The sequence below is a fragment of the Pseudorasbora parva genome, chromosome 12, assembly GCF_024679245.1.
Source record: "Pseudorasbora parva isolate DD20220531a chromosome 12, ASM2467924v1, whole genome shotgun sequence".
Lineage (NCBI taxonomy): Eukaryota > Metazoa > Chordata > Actinopteri > Cypriniformes > Gobionidae > Pseudorasbora > Pseudorasbora parva.
In genome coordinates, this window is record NC_090183.1 from 36611610 (window position 1) to 36636750 (window position 25141).

The window sequence follows — 25141 nt, forward strand, 5'->3', positions numbered from 1 at the left end:
AAGCTTAGTTCATTTATTTCACTATCCTCCTTTAAGAATTCAATTTGGTCAATGATACAAGATTGCTGTACTTGTTTTTAGTTATTTGTTTGTTTTACATGTTATGTTTATGCTGTATTTTTGTATTAATTTTATGTTTTTACCGTATTATACCTGCTTCTTATGCTACCTCTTGGCCAGATCGTCATTGTAAATGAGAACCTGTTCTCAATTGACTTACCTGGTAAATAAAGGAATATCATAATGTTGTTAAGTTAAAAGTTAATCATTTTGTTATTCATCTCTAATTTTGAAATGATGTTTCCATGCACATCATTATTATTATTTTTAAATTCATTTGCTTATGATCTTTCATTAAAATGACTTCCTCTACCTCTACCGCAGTGACATCTCTTCTCTAATGATGTGTTTACCGGTGTGAGGGCAGGACAACCTTTCACTCAGGCCATGTTTATACCTCGTATTAAGATGTTTTTTCATCAAACTAATCACAAGTACAACGCTAAAGACAGATGTAAACAAGGTCTAAAACATTTTAAACTTGTCCACTTTCACACGTTCTGATTTTGCTGAGTTAGATGTATTCCTGAGTAAACATTCCTGTCTGAGAATTTAATCTGAATCATATCCCTAGTTTCAAACCTACCCCTATTTATCCCTAAAATGACAAATAATGCTGATGTAAAAGCACCCAACCCTGGTTGTAAGCCTAAACTTGACATAAACCGTAAACTTGTCCCTCAAAAATGTTTGTTTGATTGTTGTTCCATGATGCAGGAACATGTTGCACATGGTGGAAAGAGGTTCTGCTCCCCTTCCGACCGTTTCCAAGTAGTCGAAAACGCATTCGACTGGATTGTAGAAGCTCATGTGCATTCGAACAACCACAAAAGACTGCCTACTCTCCGCCTACTGACCTAATGCATAAACATTCTGGGAAGTGCGCTTGCAGGATTTAAACCTTGTCGGCTGAAGACAGAAGTTATTAGGTTTGAAGACGAAAAATGTACCAAGCACAATGTTTTCTCACCATTCTGGATTTCTAACTGTCAGAGCAGATACAAAAGCTGCTGCCCTCCATATGTCTGTTGTCTCCTTTCGTGTTCAATATGTAAATTGTACAAGTTTATAAAGCCCATATGTTTACGCACCTCTCCACAAAGAAATCAGGACAGAAGTGGTAGAAAGTGGAAAAAGAGATGAATTATTAACCAGGTGTAAATAGGAATGTCTCCCATAACTACTTGTGATCTGATTGACAAACAACAATCTTAATACCAGCTGTAAATAGGGCCTCACATGAAATCAAAGCAATAACAAGCCACAATGATCCAATCAATTACCAATGGACAATCACTTCTCTTTCATGATGACTTTAAAGTAATAAGGAACAGTTGAATTTTCTACTTTCAGAATATGGGTGACCATTTATCTTTTAAAGTGTGACCCGTTATGTCATATATCTGGGACAGGGAAGCGTTTGCAGGGATCTCGTTTGCAGAACTTAGAACTGATTAGCTGCTTTCTGGAGATGTATAGGTTGGTATTAGTGTGTTGAGTTGTGAGGGCTGATGGTAACCAGTGTTTGTGTGTATATGTGGTTGCAGTTGGATAATCTGGACGAACAAGCAGCTCAGATCAGGAGAGAACTGGATGGGCGTCTGCAGATGGCCGATCAGATTGCCCGGGTAAGTCTCATGATTTGAACACTTACAGAGATGCTCCGGAGATGGTGTAAACAGAACTGACATCTGTTTTACTGCAACTCCGTCAATTCAGTTTATGTACCCACATTCAATTCATAATGCAAACCAGGATTTTGTCAAGTAGGACTTCTTCCTTAATCAATGTCTTTTCATTCTCAATTTTTTGTTTTGAATTTGTGAATTACAAAAAAAAAATTAAATTCAGTTCAGACATTCAGAATTCAGTTCAGTTTAGCTTTCCCTCACAAGCTGATGGTATGTAATAACATTTTGAGATTAATACTAATCTTTTAGTTTTCTTATATTATATTTAGATTTTTATTTTATTATATGTTATGTCATTATCTTTTTTGTTTATTATTTTTTTATTTATTAATACACACTATTATAGCATTTAGTTATATTTTAATTAGCTGTTATTTTTGTATCTTCATTTCCCCATCTGTCTTTCACAACGTTATGTTGACTAATAAATAAAGTCTCACTTGAGAGCCCCAATCACCTCTGAGTTTTAGAAAAATGGCCAAAGGAATGGGAGAGTGAAATTTGCATGCTGAACCACTCCTCTGTACATATAGGTATATAAGATGATAGCATGTATCCACTCATTCAGATTTTTGCAGCCGAGCTGTTGCAGACAGTAATCATTCTTTCCAGTCACCAAGCAACGATAAGAGTGTGCAATGGAGGAGATCTCTCTTGCTGGTGGAGAGGGCGCATTCAGCGGGTTTTTCCATTCACAAAGAGAGCAGTATACAGTTAAGTGCAGCGAAAATTCCCCAGGGTGCTTCAGCGCAAAGAGCAGATTTCCTTAAAACAGCAAGCATGGCCGGCAAGCATCTTTTTAAAGATGCCTTTCTTTTTGTGTGTTTCTGGATGCGGTTGTTTCCTTCCTAGAAGAATGGTTGGAGTTGATGCTATCCCCCTTTGTATTTTGCCATTGCGGCACATCTCGTTGCAGTTGATAGTAAATCACTAGGAAAGCACAATCTGGATGTCAGGTTCCTTAAATCCTCCCAGGCTGTGCCTCATTCCCTCTTGGGATCTCTCTGCGGTCCTTTCAGGTCTGCAGAGAGCTCCCTTTGAGCTGCTTGAGTCAGTTGAGCTTAAGAGCCTGTCTCTGAAGACAGCCCTCCTGACTCAGCTCACTTCCATCAAGAGGGTGGGGGACCCGCCTTGATTTCAGGCCGGCCTCTTCTCACGTGATCCTCAGACTCAGGCCCGGATACATGCCCGAAGTTTCCACTACTCCTTTTCAGGACCATTTGGTTAACTTGCAAGTTGAGCTGAGCTGCCCCCAGAAGAAGCAAACCCAGCCCGTGCATTGCTGTGTCCCATTTCCGTGTTTACATGGACCACATGCAGAGCTTCAGAAGCACTGAGCAGCTCTTTGTCTGCGTTGGAGGTCAGCAAAAGGGAAAGGCTGTCTCCAAACAGAGGTTGGCATACTTGATAATGGATGCCATCAGCTTGCCGTACCAGTCCCAAGGCGAGCCGTGCTCACTCGACTCGGAGTGTTGCCTCCTCCTGGGTTTGGGTGCGCAGCGCCTTTTAAAATACTTTAAACTTGGCACCTAATACTTAAGCAAGATTTTACAATGTTTAGGTGGAGCTGGTTTCTTCCTGTGTGTTGGGTACAAACAGGTACTGTGCGGGAAGCCTGGCTTGGTATCTTGCATGCAGCACCATTCCAGAGGGATATAAGCGCCTTCTTTGCTGTCCAGGTAAAATCCCCATTTGGTAAACCCTGGATTGAGTTTCCTCTGAGCATCCTTCGGCAGTCAGATACAGCAGAGGCATCTGATCACTTGTACTGGGCTAGATGCCCCATATGTTGTGATTTCCCCTTGTTAATCTTATATGGATATTCTTCCACGGTACGGTACGGTTTCCCTGTTGGTAAACAAGTGTCTTTCCCTGGGCAGATTCTTCTCTGCCCCATCTCTGTCTGTACTAGTTTCATCCCTGTCTAGGCAGGACCTACCACAGGGATCTTTCCATGTAGCACTGCCCCACATGTTAGTCCATATGTGTATTTCCACACGCTCCTCCCTACGGGTAGGATGTGGCCTCCGTAGTGTCCCTTTCAAATGGAATAATCTTCCCCAGTGTTAAAGGGTTAGTTTACCCAAAAATGAAAATTCTGTCAATAATTACTTATATACCCGTACACTCTCAGATAAAAAAGGACAGCGCTGTCACTGGGGCAGTACCCTAAGTGACACTTACCCATAAATGGTACATATTAGTACCTTTTTGCTTTTGTACCTTAGAGTACTACCCCGGTGACAGCGCTGTACCTTTTTTTCTGACAGTGTATGAACGGGGCAGTTGCTCAGCATGCAAATCTCACTCGCCAATTCCATTGGCTGTGTTTCTAAAACTCAGAGGTTACTGGGGCTCCCAAGTGAGACCCCATTTGTCAGTTGGCATAACGTCTCCATTCCCCCATCAGAAAACAAGGGTTACATCAGTAACAACATTTAATCATTTTTATTTAAAGTTTTTCATCTCATATTTATATCTTGTATAGATGAATATACAGTTAATATAGAGCAGGTTAATAACCATAAATTCTGATCAAATAAAGTTATAAATAGCATCTCAAACACACTAATACACTGATCAGACTAAAAGCATAACATTATATCATACTTTTTTTGTGATATACTTTTCCCTCATACAAACAATGACATTATTTCATAACAAAAATAATACATCATTTAAATACTTTATGGTGGGATGATCATCATGTAAACTATTTGAATAACCTCTTCGTCTAAGCTTTGAGCTTGAAAGTATATTTCTACATCTCTTTTTTATTTTTAAAATAGTATTTTTAATAGTCGTTAATAACAGTTATTAAAATGTTATACTTTTTTTGCTATTTCTTTACATCTTCAGGCTGGCAAATTCCCCAAGTTTGTGTCGAAGGAGATGGAGGCTATGTATATCGAGGAGCTGAAAAGTTCAGTCAACCAGCTGATGGCTAACCTGGAGAGCATGCCGGTTTCAAAGGGAGGAGAGTTCAAACTGCAAAAGCTAAAGAGGGGACACAACACCTCCATCATTGATATGGGGCAGGAAGATGAAAACCAGCTGTCCAAGTCTGATGTTGTGCTGTCTTTCACACTTGAGGTAAGAATTGTTCTGGCCTTCAGGCAGTGTATTATTTTTGTGCTCAAGGCCAGGGTTCAGTATAGTATGCCTTTTCATCGGGCCCAAGGGAGTGAGTGATGTATAGTGGTGGTCCTGCTCAAGGTTTTCATACATTTGACTTTCTTTTGTGAAGATTTGTCACATTTTGCCTTATTTAGACGTTATTTGTTTCGCACACAATTAACTATTAGGTGTAAAACATGAAAACAACATTGTGAGACAGCGGCAGATACAGAAGGGGTGGCAGAAGTGTTTGAGAAGCCTGTTTGGGAAACTTTAAGCATTTTAGGTGCTAGTGGCATAGAAACTTTAACAAATTGCAAACTTTAACAAATATTTTTTTAGGGTTTAGTTGCTGTTTTATCATTTGGATCATTGAAATGTGCTGATTTGAACCCTAATTTAAGAAGTCAGTAGCCTGTGTTATATAGTGGAAACCAAATTGCTGCTTTTTAACATTAAATATCAAGTTGCGTTACAGCCACTGATCGTAAATATCTAAGTCTAAGGGTTTGCCTCTCATCATTTCGAATTATTGAACACTCCTTAGTTTTGATAGAGAATTTAAATGAGCCGTGATGATACATTTAGCAACATTAGCAGCTGCAGCATTAGTTTAAAACATGCGTCTATGAGATTTTAATCTTTACTGAGTTTCCAGCCCTTCCTATTGCATAAATTATGGATCGACTTCAGACAGAAAGGGCTGCAGCATATTAAAAAAAGGTTATACTGCATTTTTGATAAATGATTCCTGAGAATATTGAATGCGTCTGAGAATTCTCCCCTCTCAAGTCTGTGGTTTTGCTGTAATTATACTACCTTGAGCTAGCTCATTTTCAGGGCACTGGATTATAGCATGGCATGGCTTTAGTAGTCACAGAGGCTGACGGAGCAGTGTTTTATGGATTTGATAGTCTGGCTTGTGTCTTTGGAGTCTATTTTGTTTTGAGGAGCTACGAGCTGGCACATTTTATAGGTGCTCTGGGTATGTGGATTGATTTTCGGTCCAGACGTAAACAGTGCTTATTCAGTGAGTGTCAAGAACAAGAAAGTTGAATGATAATAAAAGTTGTCAAAATGTGGTCAAAAGGTTGAGGTGGGTCCTGATTGGCTGCTAACGACATGGTAAATGACAGCATCTACGGAAACTGCTTATGTGATTATTACAACACATACCTGCATATGAAATGAAACCAAATATTCCTTTTGTGTAGGTGGTGATTATGGAAGTTCAAGGGTTGAAGTCGCTGGCTCCCAACCGCATCGTGTACTGCACAATGGAGGTTGAGGGTGGAGAGAAGCTACAAACAGACCAGGCTGAAGCATCCAAACCAACGTAGGCCATTAATGTTAAGATTCAAACAATTTTGATGATCATAATTAACATCTACACTGCCTTTTCAAAAGATTGGGGGTGTTTATGAAATAAGTCTTATGCTCTGATCAAAAATACAGTAGAAACAGCAATACTATGAAATATTATTACAATTAAGCACAACTGTTTTCTACTTTAATACGTAATTAAAATGTACTTTATTCCTGTGATTGCAAAGCTGAATTTTCAGACACCATTACTCCAGTCTTCAGTGTCACACGATCCCTCAGAAATCATTCTAATAAGCTGATTTGCTGCTCAAGAAACATTTCTTACAATTATAAATGTTTAAAACACTAAATATTTTGTGGAAACCATGATCATTTTTCAAGATTATTTGATTAATAGAAAGTTCAAAAGGATTATACATATCTTTACTGTCACTTACCCATACTACCATTTTTATTTTACTAACCCCAAACTTTTGAACAGTGTGTATTGTTGTAATGTTACATCTATGTGTATGGCCTTTAAAATATGTGTAAATGAATGGAGATATGGGTCTTTCAGTGGCTAGTGCCGATATCTGGGGAGCACGATGGACGGCGTCAGCTTATTACTTAGTAATAAGCTCATTTTTATTTATATGCTTTTCAGATTTCTTCAGAATTTTCCCCATAAATCAGTTTTATTAGACTACAATTATGGCTATACAAAATACAGTCTTTAACATTTTCAGAATGAGTTCAGAATTGAATATATTATAGTTTTCTAATGGCAGTGCAGTTTCAGGTGCTGTGTCCTCCAACTAGAACTCTCTTATTTGGCCAGAGGCAGTTACTCAAGGGATGAGCACATGATGTGGTGCTATTTTTGGGCCCTACGTTCCATCATTGGATCAGATGCCAATTTATAACGAGCTAAAGAGTGAGAGGGGGCCTGGTAGAGTGTGAGAGAGCGAGAAAGAATCAGAGAATACAAGACACAGCCTCCATGTCCCCTCAGAAAAGTAATCAGCTGTGGAGAAACTGATTAGGAGTGCGTATCCCAGCGGAGGGGGAGAAGGGAAAGAGAGCGAGAGAACGAGTCTCCGGCACCGCTGAAGAATAATGACGTCACGTGAGAATTAGCATTTAAAATTCTGTGATCACACGCATCAACCTTCACTTGTGTGTGTGTGTGTAAGTGAGAACATGCACGCACATACACACATGCACCGTATAGCACGCCTTTGACGGGAATAAAATCTGCTTCATATACAAGGTCACCTTCTTGCCTCTCATAGGGAGGAAAACCTACAATGAAGCGTCGTCTTCTAGGACATTTCTTTCCCCTTGTTTTATCCCTTTCATCCTTTCCTTACAAGGCTGGGAAATAAGGCAAAAAAAAAAATCTCAATATATTTTGACAATATTTAGTAAACATTTTTTCCACACTGCTTTTCATTATTTGATCACAACAACAAGGAAGAGTTTATGAATGTATTTACTTATTGCACCAATTATAATAATATACATGCTAACAATTTTAGAATTATATTTCACTATTTTGTTATGTTTTTAATTATATGAATAATGCCATGCAGATACATTTGAAGTGCAAATGAATCATTGAATCAGTTGATATATTAATACAGATTCATTTGAATGGATTTGCTAAATGAATCACGCATTTATGAAGATACTATTGAAATGTTCACAATGTTGTTTCATTTAACATCAAAAGCAAAATCAAAAATTTATCATGGATATTCAGTACGTCTCCCAGCTCTATTTCTGCTCCCATTTCAGAGCTCCCCTGCTCCTCTTTTATTCTGTATCCATGATTCTGTTCCATTCTTTTCCTCTTTTTGTAACTAAAATTTTGCTTCCCGCTCTCTCTCTTTTCTTCTTTCAACTCTAAAGCACTTAGCTCTTATAAAAGCCTTATGATTATGAGTCATAGAACTCTGTCTATATTCATGTATTCATGCTGTCACTGGCGGTTGGAAACGGAGAGAATTGGCTCATTTTGGCAAAGCATAACAGCGCTAATGGACACACAAGAATGTGTCACATCAAACAGACATGCTGAAGGAGAGAGATTAAGAGGAGGAGGAGATCGAGGAGAGCGGACGAGGCAGAATCGAAGAGAAAAGGAAATTTGACATTCAGAAGTACTCCGAAAATGTTATTCAGTCAGCTGTTCAAGAATAAACATATTTTACGCTGTCCCAAAGGCGATCTCACACATACACACACGGTTCAGTCATGCATGGCCTTGTGCAGTGTCAGCAACCTTCCTGACACTTGCCGTTAGCACTGTTAGAATGCTAACCCATCCATATCCACGGGAATCATAGATACACTTAACCAGAAGCGAAACATTTTTCATTCATTAACATAACACATTGCTATTATCGGTGCAAAAACCTGCTTCTTATTGGCCAAGCATCCACAATCCTGCATGGTCAACCAGGTGCTAAACTCAATGATATAGCGCTATAGCGTATTTAGATTAAGTCTTTGTAATTATTCCCAATGCTATCAAGTCTATTTTTTCTATATAGAGTAAATTAATTTCACTCCCTATTATGTAAATTATAGATTGCGCCTAATTCACAATATTTACATTTAGCAGTGCGCTGTTACTGTAAATTGCATTATTTATTTGGATGTATTGCTCCATTACCAGGCCTAGAGTAATTTGCATAGTTCTTTTTTGTGAATCTGGTGCTACAATAATGCAGACGGCATCTGAAAATTAATAGCGGGTACAATTCATTCTTAGTGATTTCTTTCCCTTGAATTATAAAATATTTAATATCCCTTGTAGGCCCTTAGAAAAAATATAGTGGCAAACATTAGGCCAACAAATTTACCCTAAAGCTCATATTTTCACATGCTAATTATGTTTTTGCTGATTTCTATTGGTCTCCACCCAGCCGTTATGATTATCGCCCCCTGTTGGTCATCAAGCAGATTGACGATTGTATTCTCCCTTCGTTGCATTTGTCACTTCTCTGTGATAAATCACACTTCCCAACACACAATTTTTTTCCCCTCCTGCACTAGCTTTCCATTTTTGTCCTCTTTTTCATCTCTTTTTTTCTCTCCCCCTTTCTGTCTCATTTGACTGCTGAGTCTGAAACGTGCAGCCTGTTTCCACGGCAGCAGATCATGTCACGTGTTCCAGTTTTACTAGGCCAGCTCTACCCCTCACCCTGTGTGTGTGTGTTCAGCAGAGAGTATATCTGTGTTTTCCTAGGTGAACGTTTCTATACTGTTGCGTCATTGTTCTGAGATTGTGTCCATTTATTATTTATTATATCAATACTGATCATATAAAGCATGGTGTGAGTTAGTCTTTTCTTACTCTCGCTGAGCCCTGCTACAGTGCAATCTCTCATACATGCATGAGTTATTATATTTCTCCCTTTATGACGGTTTTACACTACATGCATATGGATTAGGGGAGTAGAGAGATTATAACTGGGGTGCTTTCTTCAAGGAGGCAAAGGAGGCAGTGCATCCTCAGAAAAATCTGGATGAAAAAATAATCATATACATGACACTAGCAGATAAAGTTTTAGATGGATGCACCATCTCTTTAGCGTCATTGAGATAGTATAGCGTTAGTGTTGAGGATAAGACATTACAAGTATCACAAGTTATGTAATTAGATTTTAAAAAAATTGTAACCTAATAATGTAACTAGCAAATGCATTCATTTTAAATTTACATCAAAATATTGTTTCTTGTCCAAATAAGTACTTTGTTTTCCCATTTATTGATGTACATTGCTCTTGTCCCCACATGGTAATTGTAGTTATAGACTAAATGTGAGCATGTATTTACTCATCTCACTCAAATTATTATTATTAAACTCAAAATGTGACGCAAAACTGCAATAATTAAATTTTAAATAACACAAATACACGTTATGTATTTAATCTCACTTTATTAACCAATGTATAGGCATCAGACCTTTGATGATCCAATTTAACCACACTAAGGGAGAATTACTTAAGTGAAATATTAGATTTTTGCTGCAGAAGTCTGAAATCGCATACTCTCTTGAGTAGGTGTAAGTGGAGCAATTTGAGTTAAGTAAGTGAAGTAATTACTTAACGACCAAGAAAAAAGTACAGTCTGGTAGGAATGTGTGTAGTATGAATGTAATCTGGATGTACTACATTCGTCATGTTGTCATTATCATGAACTACCAGCATCAGTTGCGTCGCTTCACTAGCTTCACACATTCACAAATCCTCTCCTGTGTCCTCATGGGATAGTTAAGTGTCCATTGCATGTACACTTCAAAATCTCACTGAAATAAATAGGTCATCTGGGTACTTTTTGCTTACTTTTTTATGAGTGCTGTGAAGTTCTACATACTACTCTTGTCACATACTGTTTTTCGCCTACTATAGAGTAGGGAAGTATGCGATTTTGAATGCAGCCAGAGTATTGAACTTTCTTCTCCTGCGTCCTATTCTTCTGCAATCCAGAATGGCAGCACAGCTGAATCATTATTTTGAGTTACCTCTACTGTACAGGTGTGATTTTGCATTTCCTTTAGTTTGAGGTGTGAAAGGGCCTTTACATTTGCCATAAATATAACTTTTTTTGTTATTAAAAAACAAGGACACACTTTATATTAGGTGGCCTTAACTACTATGTAGTAACATTTTAATTAATCATTTGATAAAATGCACTTATTGTGTACATACATGTTTTTACATTGTACTTACATTTAAAAAAATACCTGCATGTAAATACGCCTGTATTTAATTTCTGTAGTTACATTTGTAATTACACAGTTGGCACTTCCCTTACACCTAACCCTACCTTTAAACTGACCCACACCACCACTACTTTACCTGTATCTCACCTTAATATCAGCAAATGTGTTTTGCAATGCAATTTGAAAACAGTAAATACATTGTACTTATTTTTTAGTACTTAAGGCCACCTAATATAAAGTGGGGCCAAAAACAAAAAAGCAAACCAGGTGAGAAAAAGTAATGCAAAAGTAATGTAATGCATTACTTTCCAAAAAAGTTACTTTTTAGTAAGTAACTGATTAAAGGAGTCAGCTAAAGGAGTAAGTTGGTAAATAATAAATATCAAGTTATTTTACTATGTCAGATTCAGTTAATACACTCTAGAAGGTTTACTAATGTTACTTAATATTTTATAGTACGTTTACTTTATTCATTTAATATAACATGGTTGGATATCATACATATTTATTATCCTTATTGTCAATATGAATTTCGGGTTCCATCTTTTCTTCAAGTAAAGTGAAATTGTTTTAGTATAAAAAAAGAAGGCAGTTAAGACAGTTAAGACAATGTATTTAATTCAGCTAGACAACTGTTTAAGAATATTAGAATAATAAAACTATGCTTCTAAAGCATCTGTCCACATTGTATAAGACATACATTTACAGAACTCTTGACTGAACAGCATCAATAACAAAAAAAACTTTGCCTCGGGTCTGCCAACGTCATTGAACGTTACAGAAAGAGTAAATAATGGACTGTGAATGTGAACTTTTGAAATCTTCTTTAGGTTATTCATTTATTTATTTATTTATTTTCCAAATGTCAGACTTGTCTGTTGTGTGAGATAATCTCATACAAGTAATGACCAGAGAATATCCTCAGCTGAATGTGTTATGGAGAAAACGTCAGATGATACGCTTTACCCACTGGTCTGTCTCTCATGCACTTGACATTCAGTATTAGATTTTTATGACCTTATCAAATGATTTGTTGGCGAACGATTTCATCAGCCCTGCCATGTACCCGAATAGGACTGCGGAGATTGTTTTCCTCGCTGATCAAAGTAATACAATGAAAACAAGGGTTGTGAGATGTCTCTGTGTGCAGCAGTTACGCAGTGATAAAGTAATAAAGAGCGGCCGAGTGTCAAGGAGATCTATTATACCTGGAGAAAGCCATGCATTAACATCTCAACGCGAGTTTGGCTGGCGCAAGAGCCGCTGGAAGTAACCCTTGGTGGCTGTATTTTTGTGTTTTTCTATTTTTTGTGTTTGATATGGATGAAAATAAGTGTAGAAAGCACATAGAAGCCTACCATCAAAGACATGAATGGTGTTTGTGTGTGTGTGTTCACAGTTGGGGAACCCAAGGAGACTTTACCACCACCCACCCTCTGCCAGCGGTCAAAGTGAAGCTCTTCACAGAGAGCACAGGGGTTCTAGCCCTGGAGGACAAGGAGCTGGGACGGGTAACACTCAATCCTTTTTTTCTTTCTGGTGGCTTTGGACATCTGTCGTTCTGTATAGGTTTTTTGAAGTTTGTTTGAAGTTGTTATGGTGAAGTTGTAGAAGTGACGAGTTGCTTTGTAATTCTCCTTTTGCTTCATTCTCCTACTTATTGATGCCTGTAAATCTCCAGTCTTGAAAATCCAAGACGTGTGGATTTTAAGTTGAACCTCTGCTCTGTTTCTACAGTGAACATTTGTCTTCCTTTTAATTCATGATTTAGAATTTGAATTGAATTAACTACACCCCTCTTTATGTTGAATTGTTGTAATAAAACAAATAACCAAATGATAATTTATTTAGGCTAATTATGTCTGTTTATTAAAAATTCCATGATAAGAACAATACTGTCAAAACAATTAACCTCTGACATCAGAACAGATCATTTTGCCCATGAATGTCCAAATATTTCGGACATAATAAGCAGCACATTTCGAATCAACTGGTTATATAGAGTAAATTATATCGTTCTGAGAAATAGCATGCTTTTCTACATAAAAATGAAAAGCTATTTTATTAAGCATAACTACCAAACATTTGGGTGATATTTTTTTCTTTTTATGAAAAAAATTATGTTTATTTAAAGATGCATTAAATTGATCAAAAGTGACTGTAAATACATTAATAATGTAGACCAAAATATATCTATTCAGAGTAATGGCTGCTGAAAACTCAGCTTTTCTGTCAAATATATACATTATTACATATCATAAATACATATATATTGTAAGTATTGTTGTACTTTAAGTATCTGTTATGTATTTTTCATCAAAATTATATTTAATTTTGTTTAGATGGATAGATATAGGCTCAAGGCTGCATTTATTTGGAAAAAAACAGTAATATTGCAAAATATAAATACAATTTAAAAAACATTAAAAAAAAAAGATTATGTATTTTTTCTTTACATTTTAAAATGTGTGAATGAATTGATAATGTATGTCTTTGATGGCAAATAGATGAATTTTCAGCAGCAATTACTTCAAAAATGTTTAATTCAGATTTGAATTGCTTCTTGTCCTTTATGTTTGCAACCTTGATTAGAAAAATGTAAAAAGCATTCTACATTCAAGGACCCAGAGGTCCTCTAATTTTGAAATTTTTAACATTTTGACCTTGACTGATGGATGGGACATGGTTTATAAATGTGTCTGCGTTTTCTTTAAGACTAAGGTAGGCAGACATCTCTGAGGATTCAACTCTAGCTAAGAAATAGATTATGCCAACTTAACGGATAGAGAGAAGAGAGCAAATAAAAAAGCACAGGAGAGAATGTGAGAGAAACTGGCTCTTCTCTGATAAGGTGCCAAAAGAAGAGCTGCACATCCTAACTCTCAGTACATAGAGGCATGAGACAAAATTAATTGAATGTTGGGAATTTCACTAAAAGCGCTGACTGGAAGAGTAATATGTCATTATCAGCTCACACCCAGACTCAGGGATATTTTCCCACACCCACACAACCTGTTTATCCGTTTACTGAATGCTTCATGTGTGAAAATGTCTTAGCATTTCTAGGGCAGACACTGGCTATAGGATTACATGTTAAAGGGATAGTTCACCCAAAAATGAAAGTTCTGTCATTGTGTCCTGAAAGAAGGTCATACGGGTTTGGAAAGACATTTAGGTAAATAAATAATAGCTGAATTTCTATTTTGTGTGTGCTGTTCCTTTTAATGTTGATAGCTTTGCTCTCATGAATTGTGATCATATGGACTAGTAATCATGTTCTCTTATGTTAAATGATTAGGTGGTTCTTCACCCAACTCCAAACAGCCCAAAGCAGGCAGAACTCCACAAGATGACTGTGACAAAGGCCTGCCCTGATCAAGATCTGAAGATCAAACTTGCCGTCCGCATGGACAAGCCTCAGAACATGAAGGCTTGTGGGTAAGGGCTGTACAGGAATACTTCTCTGTAAAAGTCTTCTGTTCAAATGGAGATTACAGTTCCATCCACACTTAGCATCTTTTGTTTCATGATTAACTTAAAGGGGGGGTGAAATGCTGTTTCATGCATACTGAGCTTTTTACACTGTTAAAGACTTGGATTCCCACCCTAAACATAGACATAGTTTCAAAAACTAATTTTGGACGTTTGATGGAGTATTTCTGTGTTAAAAATACTCCTTCCGGTTTCTCACAAGTTTCGGAGAGTTTTTTTCGAGTATGGCTCGGGTTGACGTTAATAGATCGGAAGGTCCTTGCGAGAGAGGAAATGCACGCTCATAAACGCTCAGCTGCAGATCCAGTCGTTCCAGGCGCCGCACTCCACTTTATTCCTATGGGTGACTTCAACGCTTCAGCACAGCATTCCGGGAAGGCAGCGCTGCATTTGAACCGATTTGAACGCAGAAATGACGGGAAGCTTCACAACATCGTTTCAGTCGCGTCGCAAAAGTGGATCTCCACCGTTCACTGCTGTCAGGACTTGACCAAATCATACCAAAGAAGTGTGTTTTTGACGGAGCGGTCCCAGCGATAAAGGTTCGGTCCTGCTTTGGAAGCAGCCGGTGAGTAAAACTGCTTCAAATGTCTGTGCTGTTGGCTCGTCGCGTGAGTAAACATCAGTAAACGACACGATCGCGTGCTTCGTCATTCAAATGCGCTAACGGACTCTATTGCTGTTCAATGTATAACGTTACAATTAGTCTGACGTGCAAAACCGTTTTGCTTGCTATACTGCTAAGGTTTAGTCACATACAATAGTCCATAAACCGAATCATGTCCTCATAAACTGCGAGTAAAGACACACAAATGTTGACAGGCCACTAAATACAGTACATACCACAGAGACGGACGTCCTGTGTTGCTGTTTCTCCTGTTCAATTTATTTCAGCCTCCGAATGATTCTGGATCATATCTATTAGCTGAGATCGATAGCCATGGGTTTCTCCACGCTTGAGGACGTCACCGCTTTGTTCACAATCGTCATTCTTTAGCTCCGCCCACTCGATAAGCCTCCAGGCGCTCTGTTTTTTCCGGAAAGACTCGGTACAGCCCATATTTATTTTATAAATATAATAAAACTAAAGACTTTTAGGAGATATGAAGGATGCAATACTACTCTATAGGTACTCAAGATTGACATGAGATTGACTGAAACTGAGTGTTTCACCCCCCCTTTAAAAAAAAAATGTAATATTCAAAAGTTTGGGGTCGGTAAGATTTCTTTTTTTGATGTTTTTGAAAGAAGTGTCTTATGTTTTCAGGATTCTCTGATGAACAGAAATTTCAAAAGAGTAGCATTTATTTGAACATGTCTTTTTTCCTAATCCTTGCTGAATAAAAGATTTGATTCTTTAAAAAAAAAAAAAATTGACCCCAAATTTTTTTGGTATATGTGTTAAATGAATAAAGTAAAATACTGATTAATCCTGTGAACATTCCATCAGGTATTTATGGGCCGTTGGCAAAAATGTTTGGAAACGCTGGAAAAAGCGCTTCTTTGTCCTGGTTCAGGTATATCTTTTTATACATTCAAATTTTGAGTTTGACTTTATAATTCAATGCGATACTCTGAAGTTCAGTGTTTTCAGTGTCCAATTTTAGTTAATGTATAATATAACAGATTTAACCGGAGAACCTAATGCCTGCATATGGCATATTAAGCATTTTAATACTATTTGTTTCTCTTTTTCCATAGGTAAGTCAGTATACCTTTGCCATGTGCAGCTATCGAGAGAAGAAGTCAGAACCGCAGGAGCTGCTGCAGTTAGATGGCTATACTGTGGATTACACAGACCCACAGCCAGGTAATTCTCTCACATTTACAGATTACCCTCTCCTTAATGGAACTATTCTCACTTTCTGGTTGTCAAACGCAGTGTCCGTTAATGTAATGGACTACATCTTTGTTTACTCTGCTGAGAAACCTGTGTGCAATTGAGGGAAGCTGACTTTATACATCACCCTTTGGTGCAACTGGTTAAAAGTAACGGCAAAAAGCTTCATAAAAGTAAATCCAATTCCGAGAAAGAGTCCGAGCTGATTTTTTTTATTTATATTGCAGCAAAAGTGCATTTTTAAGAGTGTCCTCCACTGAATTGTATTCTTGTTTTTGTACTGTGTGCAGGTCTGGATGGAGGCCGGGCTTTTTTCAATGCAGTGAAGGAGGGTGACACTGTGATCTTTGCCAGTGATGATGAGCAGGACCGCATCCTATGGGTGCAGGCCATGTATCGAGCTACTGGCCAATCACACAAACCCGTCCCGCCCACCCAGGTCCAGAAACTGAATTCTAAGAGCGGAGCTGCGGCACAGATGGACGCCCCCATCTCTCAGTTCTGTAAGTAAACATACCAGTAAAGCATTTCATTATAATGTCAATCACAACTAAAATGGACTGAAGCTGAGATGACAAGTAAATTAACTGCATAGTAAGGCTTGTTAATCTCCATCTTTTATAGGCCGTTCTGTTATTTAGGTTAGAGCCCCCATGCCCTCAACCACTAATGTACAGTAACTGTTCCCATGACAACACGTCACAAAGTAGATATTAATTAATAAATGATTTCAGGTTGTTGTCAGGTTGAGTTAGTAACTCATGATGTTATAGTGATGTCCACTTGCACTCTCACAAGTAGCAAGAAAAGGTAAGAGCGAGTGTGAATAGTGGAGCAATGTGTTTATTTCAATGTCCATGTCTTTGTTTTTGCCCATACGCACTCCTGATTAGCTTTAACATCCGCGTGTAAGATTTTTTTGCCAATTTAAAATAATTTAAATTGTTCAATATAAAGATATGAATAACCCCAAAATTAAAATGATGACATTTTTTACTCACCCTCATGTTATAAAAACTCTTTCTTCTCCAAAACACATACATTTTGGTCTGTTTCTTACACAAAGCAATAACATGGCTACAGAAGATTTGGAAATTAAGCTTGAACCCTGTTCATTTGCATGCAAAAAATATATATTGTGTTCTGTTATGTTCCACAGAAGAAAGAAAGTTTTGTCCTTTGGAATGACATGAGAATCAGTAAATAATGACTGTTTTTTTATTTTTGGGTGTACTGTCCCTTTAAGGCTTAAATGGCAACTTTCTTTGAATTACGATTCTGCCACAAATGTTCTCACCAACAATTGAAACACCTGTTTAAGTAAAAAAAAAAAAAAAAAAAAAAACTAATATCAAGTCACTTTGAAGCCTCTAAATAATAATAGATCCTGCTATTCAGAACCTTGTCTTTTGGTGTGCATCTACTTCAGCATCTGTCCATAGCAATGTCTTAAATCACAAAATGTCTCTTAACAGATTTTATACACTGTTCTAATAAGTTCAATAAAATATAGCTCACGTTTTAACATCTAAAGGTAGAGGTTCTGTGTTGTTTTTCCATTGATTTATTTGTCCTGTTTGTGAATGTTTCTTGTGGTCAGATGATTCCCTCACAAGTTCAGATGCCATTCAATTTTTTCACTCTAAGACAGACCCTCTCCCCTCTGAAACATTGTTACACTGTGTAAATGTTTCACCTTCCACCTTAACACACCCCAGGTGGTCTTGAATGGCACAGAGTAGTGGAATATTACATGCTGCACACACTCCTATGAGCAAACATTCCTTTGCTGCAGAAGGTTTTCATGGATTCTAGAATACTATGAAGGTTCTGACAACAGTTTATATATATATATATATATATATATATACATTACTCTGATTGATTACAGAGTACATTTTAATAACATACAATGATTAAGGTAATGATAAACCCAGAGGAGTTTTGGGAACACTTCACAATAAGGTTCACTTTGTTAACATTACTTAGTGTTTTTGTTATCATGGTCATTAATCTAATGGAATGTTCATTTATAAATACACAGTTCATTATTATTATTTCATGTTCATTCATTATGATCCATTATGACTAAAGGTAATTAATAAAACTGTCAAAATGTATTTGTGTAAGTAGAAATAAACATTAACATATAGATAAATGCATGCTGAAAATGTATTGATGACTCATATTTCATAAATATTTCAGCATGTGATTTATTGTAAAGTGTTACCTATGCTTTTGTACTTTTGAATGTAATGGCATTAGGCTGATAGCCTGAATTATTTTCATGCTTCAAAATTGAATTTTTTAAAAGGTGACTGTAAGGGCAGGTGGGGCAGAGCCACCAAAATATTCATTCAAAACCTAGCCCTCCATAAACTGAATAAATAATAAATTGTAAATGTGTTTCTGTGACAAAACAGCATTCTGTGACAAATATTTTCGGATTTTCTAGACGACTTTAAGAATTTTGTATATGACATTGGCAGGCATGTATTATGATACTATTATGATACATGTATTATGATACTATACCATGTATTATGGTAGCGAGTGCCTTAGCCCTGCCGAGCTCTACAATGCCTCAACATTTTCCAGCTATCATTCACCTATGTGTATATTAAGCCCCATTTCCATCGAAATTACCTTGAAAAATTTGTCCCAGGAATAGAAGCGGCATTTCACCCTTCTAATACGTCATTGATTTGAGAGCCTCTTTTGCTCTCAAACTTTTTCAGCTCTGAAACTTACAGGATATTCTTATATTACCATGACCAAAAAGTTCCAAAAGTTGCAAAGTTCCTGCGGTGGAAACACGGCTTTGGTCTGCATCAGTAACTTGTTGGCATGTCTGTTCTTCAAATCAGATTAATGAAAGTTTAAATGTGCTAATATGAATAGCCTTTATATAGTTTTGCTGTGTTTTTTTAATATTTATTCTGAGAATAGAACAAACTTTCTTTTCCTCACTGGAATTCCTTGACAATTTGTAGCATTCTAAAACAACATTTGGAGGCAATAAATCCTACATTAATGTAGCATTCTACGCATGCCTGTCAGTCAACATTAGAGTGCCACCCTCAGGCTGAATAACGCAAGGACACTAGACTGCTGCCAAAAGCGTGTCAGCACGTTTAGCAATTAGAATGAATTAGTTTATAGAATATATATCATAAACTAGCACTAAGGCCCAGAATCTGCCCTACCTAAATTTACAGTCAGAAGCCGATTTGCTAATTGGTTTTTAGCGGATTCAGTACCTTCATAGAATCAATTTAGAAACTGATACTGGCATCAAATACACATTTGACCAGCATTCAACTCTATGTCTGAAGGTAAGTGTATTTGCCAGTACAGTGTTAGTAAATGTTCCAGTGATCTAGTTGAGTCTGATCTAGATTGTATTAGTGTTAGATAACCCAATGAGAATCCTGTCAAAATCAGCTGCAGCAGAACACAACGTAATGCACTGAAATAGTTTCTTTCTTTCTTTCTTTCTTTCTTTCTTTCTTTCTTTCTTTCTTTCTTTCTTTCTTTCTTTCTTTCTTTCTTTCTTTCTTTCTTTCTTTCTTTCTTTCTTTCTTTCTTTCTTTCTTTCTTTCTTTCTTTCTTTCTTTCTTTCTTTCACTACTCGATCTGACCACCCACCAGTTCAAACTGCACTATCATGTCGGTACAGGTTGTTGTATTTTACGTTGTGTTTTTGTTTTTTTTCTTCGTTCATGCTTTGCTTGTACCCTTCTTTAGTCCTGCAGCTGTAGTGGAGTCAGGGTTTTCGTGTCTGCTTTTTCCTTCAGCCTTGTTGCTAGTCTTTATGTTATTCTGGTTTGTCCCTTCTTACCCTGCTGTCTTCTAGCTGGACTCAAGGGTAAGTGCTAACCTGTTAGCTAGCACCAGTCAGATAATCCTAAAACCATTATCTGACCTATGCAACGTGCTCTCTTTATCCTCTTTCTCTCGTTCTTTTTCTCCTCCTCTCAAATCTCACTCCTCATGCTTTAGACCTAAGTAGATTATTTTACTTTTCCGTTGAACTTTTTTTGATGATGGTTAAGACTACAAACTTTCATTATTTCTGCCAGCTTAGGTTGCATGTAAATTAGTGCGTTTGTACTTATTATTTAGCTAAGTTAATCTGGTTTATGATTTTTTTGCATAATTGCCTTCTCTACATATACATCACTAGCCTCACAAGACCCCTCAGAGTAAAGTAAAAGATGGGGTTTGACTTGTTTTGGTGGCATTTCATTCTGAAAAAAAATGTGATTGAGACAATTCTAAGAGTTTTACAGTGTTTGGGATGACTAACTAAGTGAAATTCGGCTTTTCCTATGTTTGAAAATCAATTCTGTCTACAGTAACAGCAGCAGTGAAGCACTGTACATTTTTGACTACTTTACTCTTGAGGGTTCAGTTGCCTTTCAACTGATTTCTTTATATTTGTACTTTATATGAGCTTCACAAGAGTTGGCAAATATGTAAGTGGAGTATTCTGAATGCCAATGTGAAGGAGCAGGCACTGCCGTCCCTCCTCACCAAGAAATACTCCTAATTATCTTTCGTCCGGAGGAAGTGGGCCTCTTTGAAGTAGTCCCTAAGCCCAATGTAGAACTTAGCAAAGATATAGTTCATTATTTGCACCTGTGTGTGTTTGCCCTTATACTGCTTGAGTAGGTGAGCATTTTGATGTCATGTTATCCATTCAGATGCTGATGGAAAGACAAGTTCATGTTCTTCCTTTTTGATTATTCTCCATATTTTTTTCACAGAGAATGAATTAATTACTTTTTAGCCTTTGTTGGCTTCCTGCTAAAGCCGTGTAATGCTAACCTGTTGGCACGCCACTGAAGTGGCTTGCTTGTCAGTGTGCTCAGCAACCCTTATGAAAACACTGAAAATTTCTCCAGTATTGTCAACTTGCAAATGCTAAGAGAAAAAGACGGAATGCTAATAGATAGGCAAGCGGGAAATGTTTTAGCAGTTTTTTAATTTCTTGCATGACATTGGAAAGGACAGTGGAGTGACTGTATTCCTGCATGTAAAAGACATCCATTTTCAATGAAATATCATATATAACCATTAAAAAAGGAGTTATTTTATAGTAAAATAATATTAATAACAGGGTAGGAAATGGTTCCAAGCTTAGCAGTATCCCCATAAATCCTAGTCCTAATCTTTAATGCAGCACAGCGGTTTGTGCATAAGCCGATTCTAAACTGTGGAATGTGGAAGTACATTATTTTAATTAATGTATAATTATGAAATGTAAAAATGCAAATGAATAAGGCACATCCTTTAATCCTGTAGGTTTCCCCTATAATTAGGACACTGTTTCTTATTTCTTCCCTTCAATTCTACAGTTCATATAGTCTGTTATGCATTTTTACACTTTCTTTTTCCAATTACTTTATTATCCTAAGTTGCTCAGTTATATAAGGCTTTTTTGTCATTCATTCTGATGTTTATCTATTCTCAGTTTGTCCGTTGTCTATCCTAGCTCATTTCCTCACTGAGTTCTTCATTCCTACAATCCTGTGTCTTTTCCTGTGCCTCTATTCTTTCTTTTTTTGTCCTCTTTTAGTTTAGTCTACGTCTCTATATTTGTAGCAATGCTTTATTAAAGTTCCTCTAATCAAGCAGATCCGGATAGTATTTTTTTGTTTTTGCACTTTATTTTTAGCCATATGTATTCACAAAAAAGGTGTTCAATTATTGTTATCTAGACACACTCTAATCATTGGTGTAGCACGATGCACATTCTTTCCTCACATTTTCTCTCATTAGAGCACCTCATCACTGCACAGATTTAGATTCTATCATTCTGTTATTAGTAATTCATCAGGGGGCCAGTTTATTAAGAATAACTTTTCTTCACTTTTCTTTTACTTCTTTCTCAAGCATGTGCATAGAACTTAAAAGACGACATAGACAAGATGATTTTAGTTTCATTTAGCCTATAACATTAAGCATATTAAAGAACCCATGAAATAAAAAATAAAATAAATAAAAAATGTTTTTTTTACCTTTATGCCTAATAGCATTGAGGCATTTACACTACCAAAAAAAATTGAGGTTTTAATTTCTTTTTTGTATTTAATAAATATCTTTATTCAGCAAGGATGCATTAAATGGATCTAAATTGACAGTAAAGACATTTTTAGATCAATCTGTTATTTTAAACTTTGTATTCTATTCATTATTCCACAAAAATATTAAGCAGCACAACTGTTCCCTTTCAGTCGGTCACGTTCGACGTACGTCAGAACTGAACCGACGAATGGGATCTTACTTTAGAGACCAATCCTACTTCGAGCATCTAACAACGAGCCAATGAAATTTGGCATGCGATCACGCATTCCACGCTCCGCCCCGCAGCGCGGGTATAAATAGGAAGTGGAATGGTAGATCAGCGCTTTCTACTTCGGAGCCGAACAGTTTCATTTGCTGTTTCTACGAAGAGCTTTCTGACTACGAGTCAAATTCCTGTGAACGAGAGTTTGCCAGTGCGGGTGATACGGCGCGTCAGCGAGAGACCGTCCACATCAGTGACTGAGTGTACAAAGAGCTGTTGGTTCGCTGAGCGTTTCCTTGCATTACACTACATTACAGTTGGTTCGCTGGGCGTTACACACATATCACTGAGAGCTCACGCAGGCTTGCACTATCGAACTGCGTGGAGCCGCGGTCATCTCCCTGAGTGCTTCAGCACTAAAAGAGCAACTTCCATTCACAAAAGAGCAACACGGTTTGACCCTGCGTCTTTTTCAAGATGTCATTCAAGCCGTGTGGATGAGACATGTTCCCATTGCGGGAATATGTCCATTGCAGTGTTGCGGTCCCGTCTCCAATACCTCAGAAGAGGTGGAACGCCATAGTCCATCCCCCGATCTAGTGGTCCTCCAGCTGCAAAGCAGAGGGCTACTACTTTGGCTGATGACCTTGGTGGGGACCTGAGGGTGTCGGTCAGGGTAAACCCGACGGGTCTCACGGCTCCTCGGGCCCCTCCCCCCTCCACTGTACCGGTGGAGCTTCCGGAAGGGCGCGCTGACCTCCCACGTGGAGCGCCAGTCGTCTCTTTTGGGGCTCCGGCGGAGGACCAGATGTCGGTTGCTGCATCGGGGGATGAGCTAATGGGTTCCGAGGATGAAGACTCGGCTGCGTTGCCCCCTTCGGGTGTGACAGCGTTGCCCGAGTCTGACCCGGAACTTACGGCTATGCTTGCCCGGGCCGCCGCAAGTGTCGGGCTTGAGTGGAACCCTCCACCACGTCCCGAACCTTCGCGGCTGGATGATTGGTTTCTCGGGACGGGTCGCGCTGGTTCTCAGCGTCCCGCCCCGGTGCCTTTCTTCCCGGAAGTGCATCAGGAGCTCACGAAGTCCTGGGTAGCGCCGTACAGCGTACGCCAGCGATCGACTGACTCCTCCATCCTCACCACTCTCGATGGTGGTGCAGCTAAGGGTTACGAGGGGATCCCTCCAGTCGAGCGGTCGGTTGCGATGCACCTGTGTCCTAAGACCGCTGCGGACTGGAGGCACGCCCCGCGTCTCCCCTCCCGGGCGTGTAAGTTCTCGTCCGGCTTGACGGGCAAGGCTTACTCAGCCTGCGGAGAAGCTGCATCAGCTTTGCACGCCATGGCGCTCCTGCAGGTCCACCAGGCCAAAGCGCTCATGGAACTGCACGAGGGTGGTTCCGACCAGGCAGTTATGCAGGAACTGCGAGCCGCGACGGACCTCGCCCTCCGGGCGACGAAAGTCACGGCCCGCTCCCTGGGTCGGGCGATGTCCACCTTGGTGGTCCAGGAACGCCACCTGTGGCTGAACCTGACAGACATGCGGGATTCGGACAAGGTTCGGTTTCTAAACGCCCCTGTCTGTCAGGCCGGCCTCTTCGGCGACGCCATCGAGGACTTTGCCCAGCAGTTCTCGGTGGCCAAGAAGCAGACGGAGGCCATCAAAAACATCCTGCCCCGGCGGCCCGCTGCTGCATCCACCCAGCCGCCCGGGGCAGCCCCCCAGTCTGCTCGTCGCCGAGGGCGTCCTCCAGCGTCCGCCTCCGCCCCTGCCAAGCCCAAGCAGCAGCCTCCACCCGCGAAGCAGGGCGCCGGACGCAAGGGGGCCGCCCAACCCGTCCAAAGGCCCGCCAAACCTGCCGGCAAGCGTAAGGGGAAGCGGCCCTGAGACGGGCAGCCCAGGGAGAAGAGGAGCTGCTCTGAGGGAGATGATGTCCGCATCCCTCCCACCCCCCCGGAGGAGGACCGGGGGGGCAACACTGGTTACAACATCTCTGCCGCTGGACTCCGGAGTCCAGCGGTACCCACATTTTCACCAAAAGAGCAATTTCCTCTCTCTCTGGGCCCCAAGAGGGTCAGGTTGGCAGTGTGCGACGCCCACGGGCCTTGTCACTCCTTTCCTACCCTCCCGTCGCCAGGGGGCAGCTGTGTGGGCCTCGAGGACGCCCCCGGGCCTTCTCACCCACACACTGCCTCTCTCGTGAGCACTCAGTCAACACTCCGGGCCGCCCACGGGCCTTCCGGGTCGGGGCTGAGTGCTTCACTTCCCTGCCTCCGGGCAGTGGACAGCAGAGTGGGCTCCGAGGACGCCCCCGGGCCTTCTCACCCACTCTCTGTCCAAACCAGGAGTGCTCAGGCAACACTACGGGCCGCCTCCGGGCCTCCCGAGTCGGGCCAGAGTACTCCGCTTCGCTGCCCCACCCCGGGCACGTCTGTGGTGCCGTTGGTCCCGCTTGTACGGTCTCTGGGGGCCTGGCTAGGTCTCCCCAGGCCGTCTCGCTGGCTCATCCGTACCATCAGACTCGGCTACGCGATTCAGTTCGCACGCCGGCCACCCAAGTACAAGGGCATCCTCTTCACCTCCGTGCGAAGCAGCAATGCTCAAGTCTTTC

At 39.5% G+C, this 25141-nt stretch overlaps 1 protein-coding gene across 7 annotated transcripts in view; it reads left to right on the forward strand.

Moving 5' to 3' along the window:
• The window catches only part of cadpsb (Ca2+-dependent activator protein for secretion b), a 109729-nt gene that overhangs the window by 49263 nt on the left and 35325 nt on the right, over positions 1-25141 (forward strand). For all 7 annotated transcript variants that reach the window (XM_067460144.1, XM_067460145.1, XM_067460146.1 and 4 more), the window contains exons 4-11: positions 1608-1688; positions 4611-4844; positions 6083-6204; positions 12308-12419; positions 14207-14346; positions 15851-15917; positions 16102-16210; positions 16531-16743. In XM_067460144.1, coding sequence (XP_067316245.1) covers positions 1608-1688; positions 4611-4844; positions 6083-6204; positions 12308-12419; positions 14207-14346; positions 15851-15917; positions 16102-16210; positions 16531-16743 — 1078 coding nt within the window. The remainder of the gene's footprint in view (positions 1-1607; positions 1689-4610; positions 4845-6082; positions 6205-12307; positions 12420-14206; positions 14347-15850; positions 15918-16101; positions 16211-16530; positions 16744-25141) is intronic.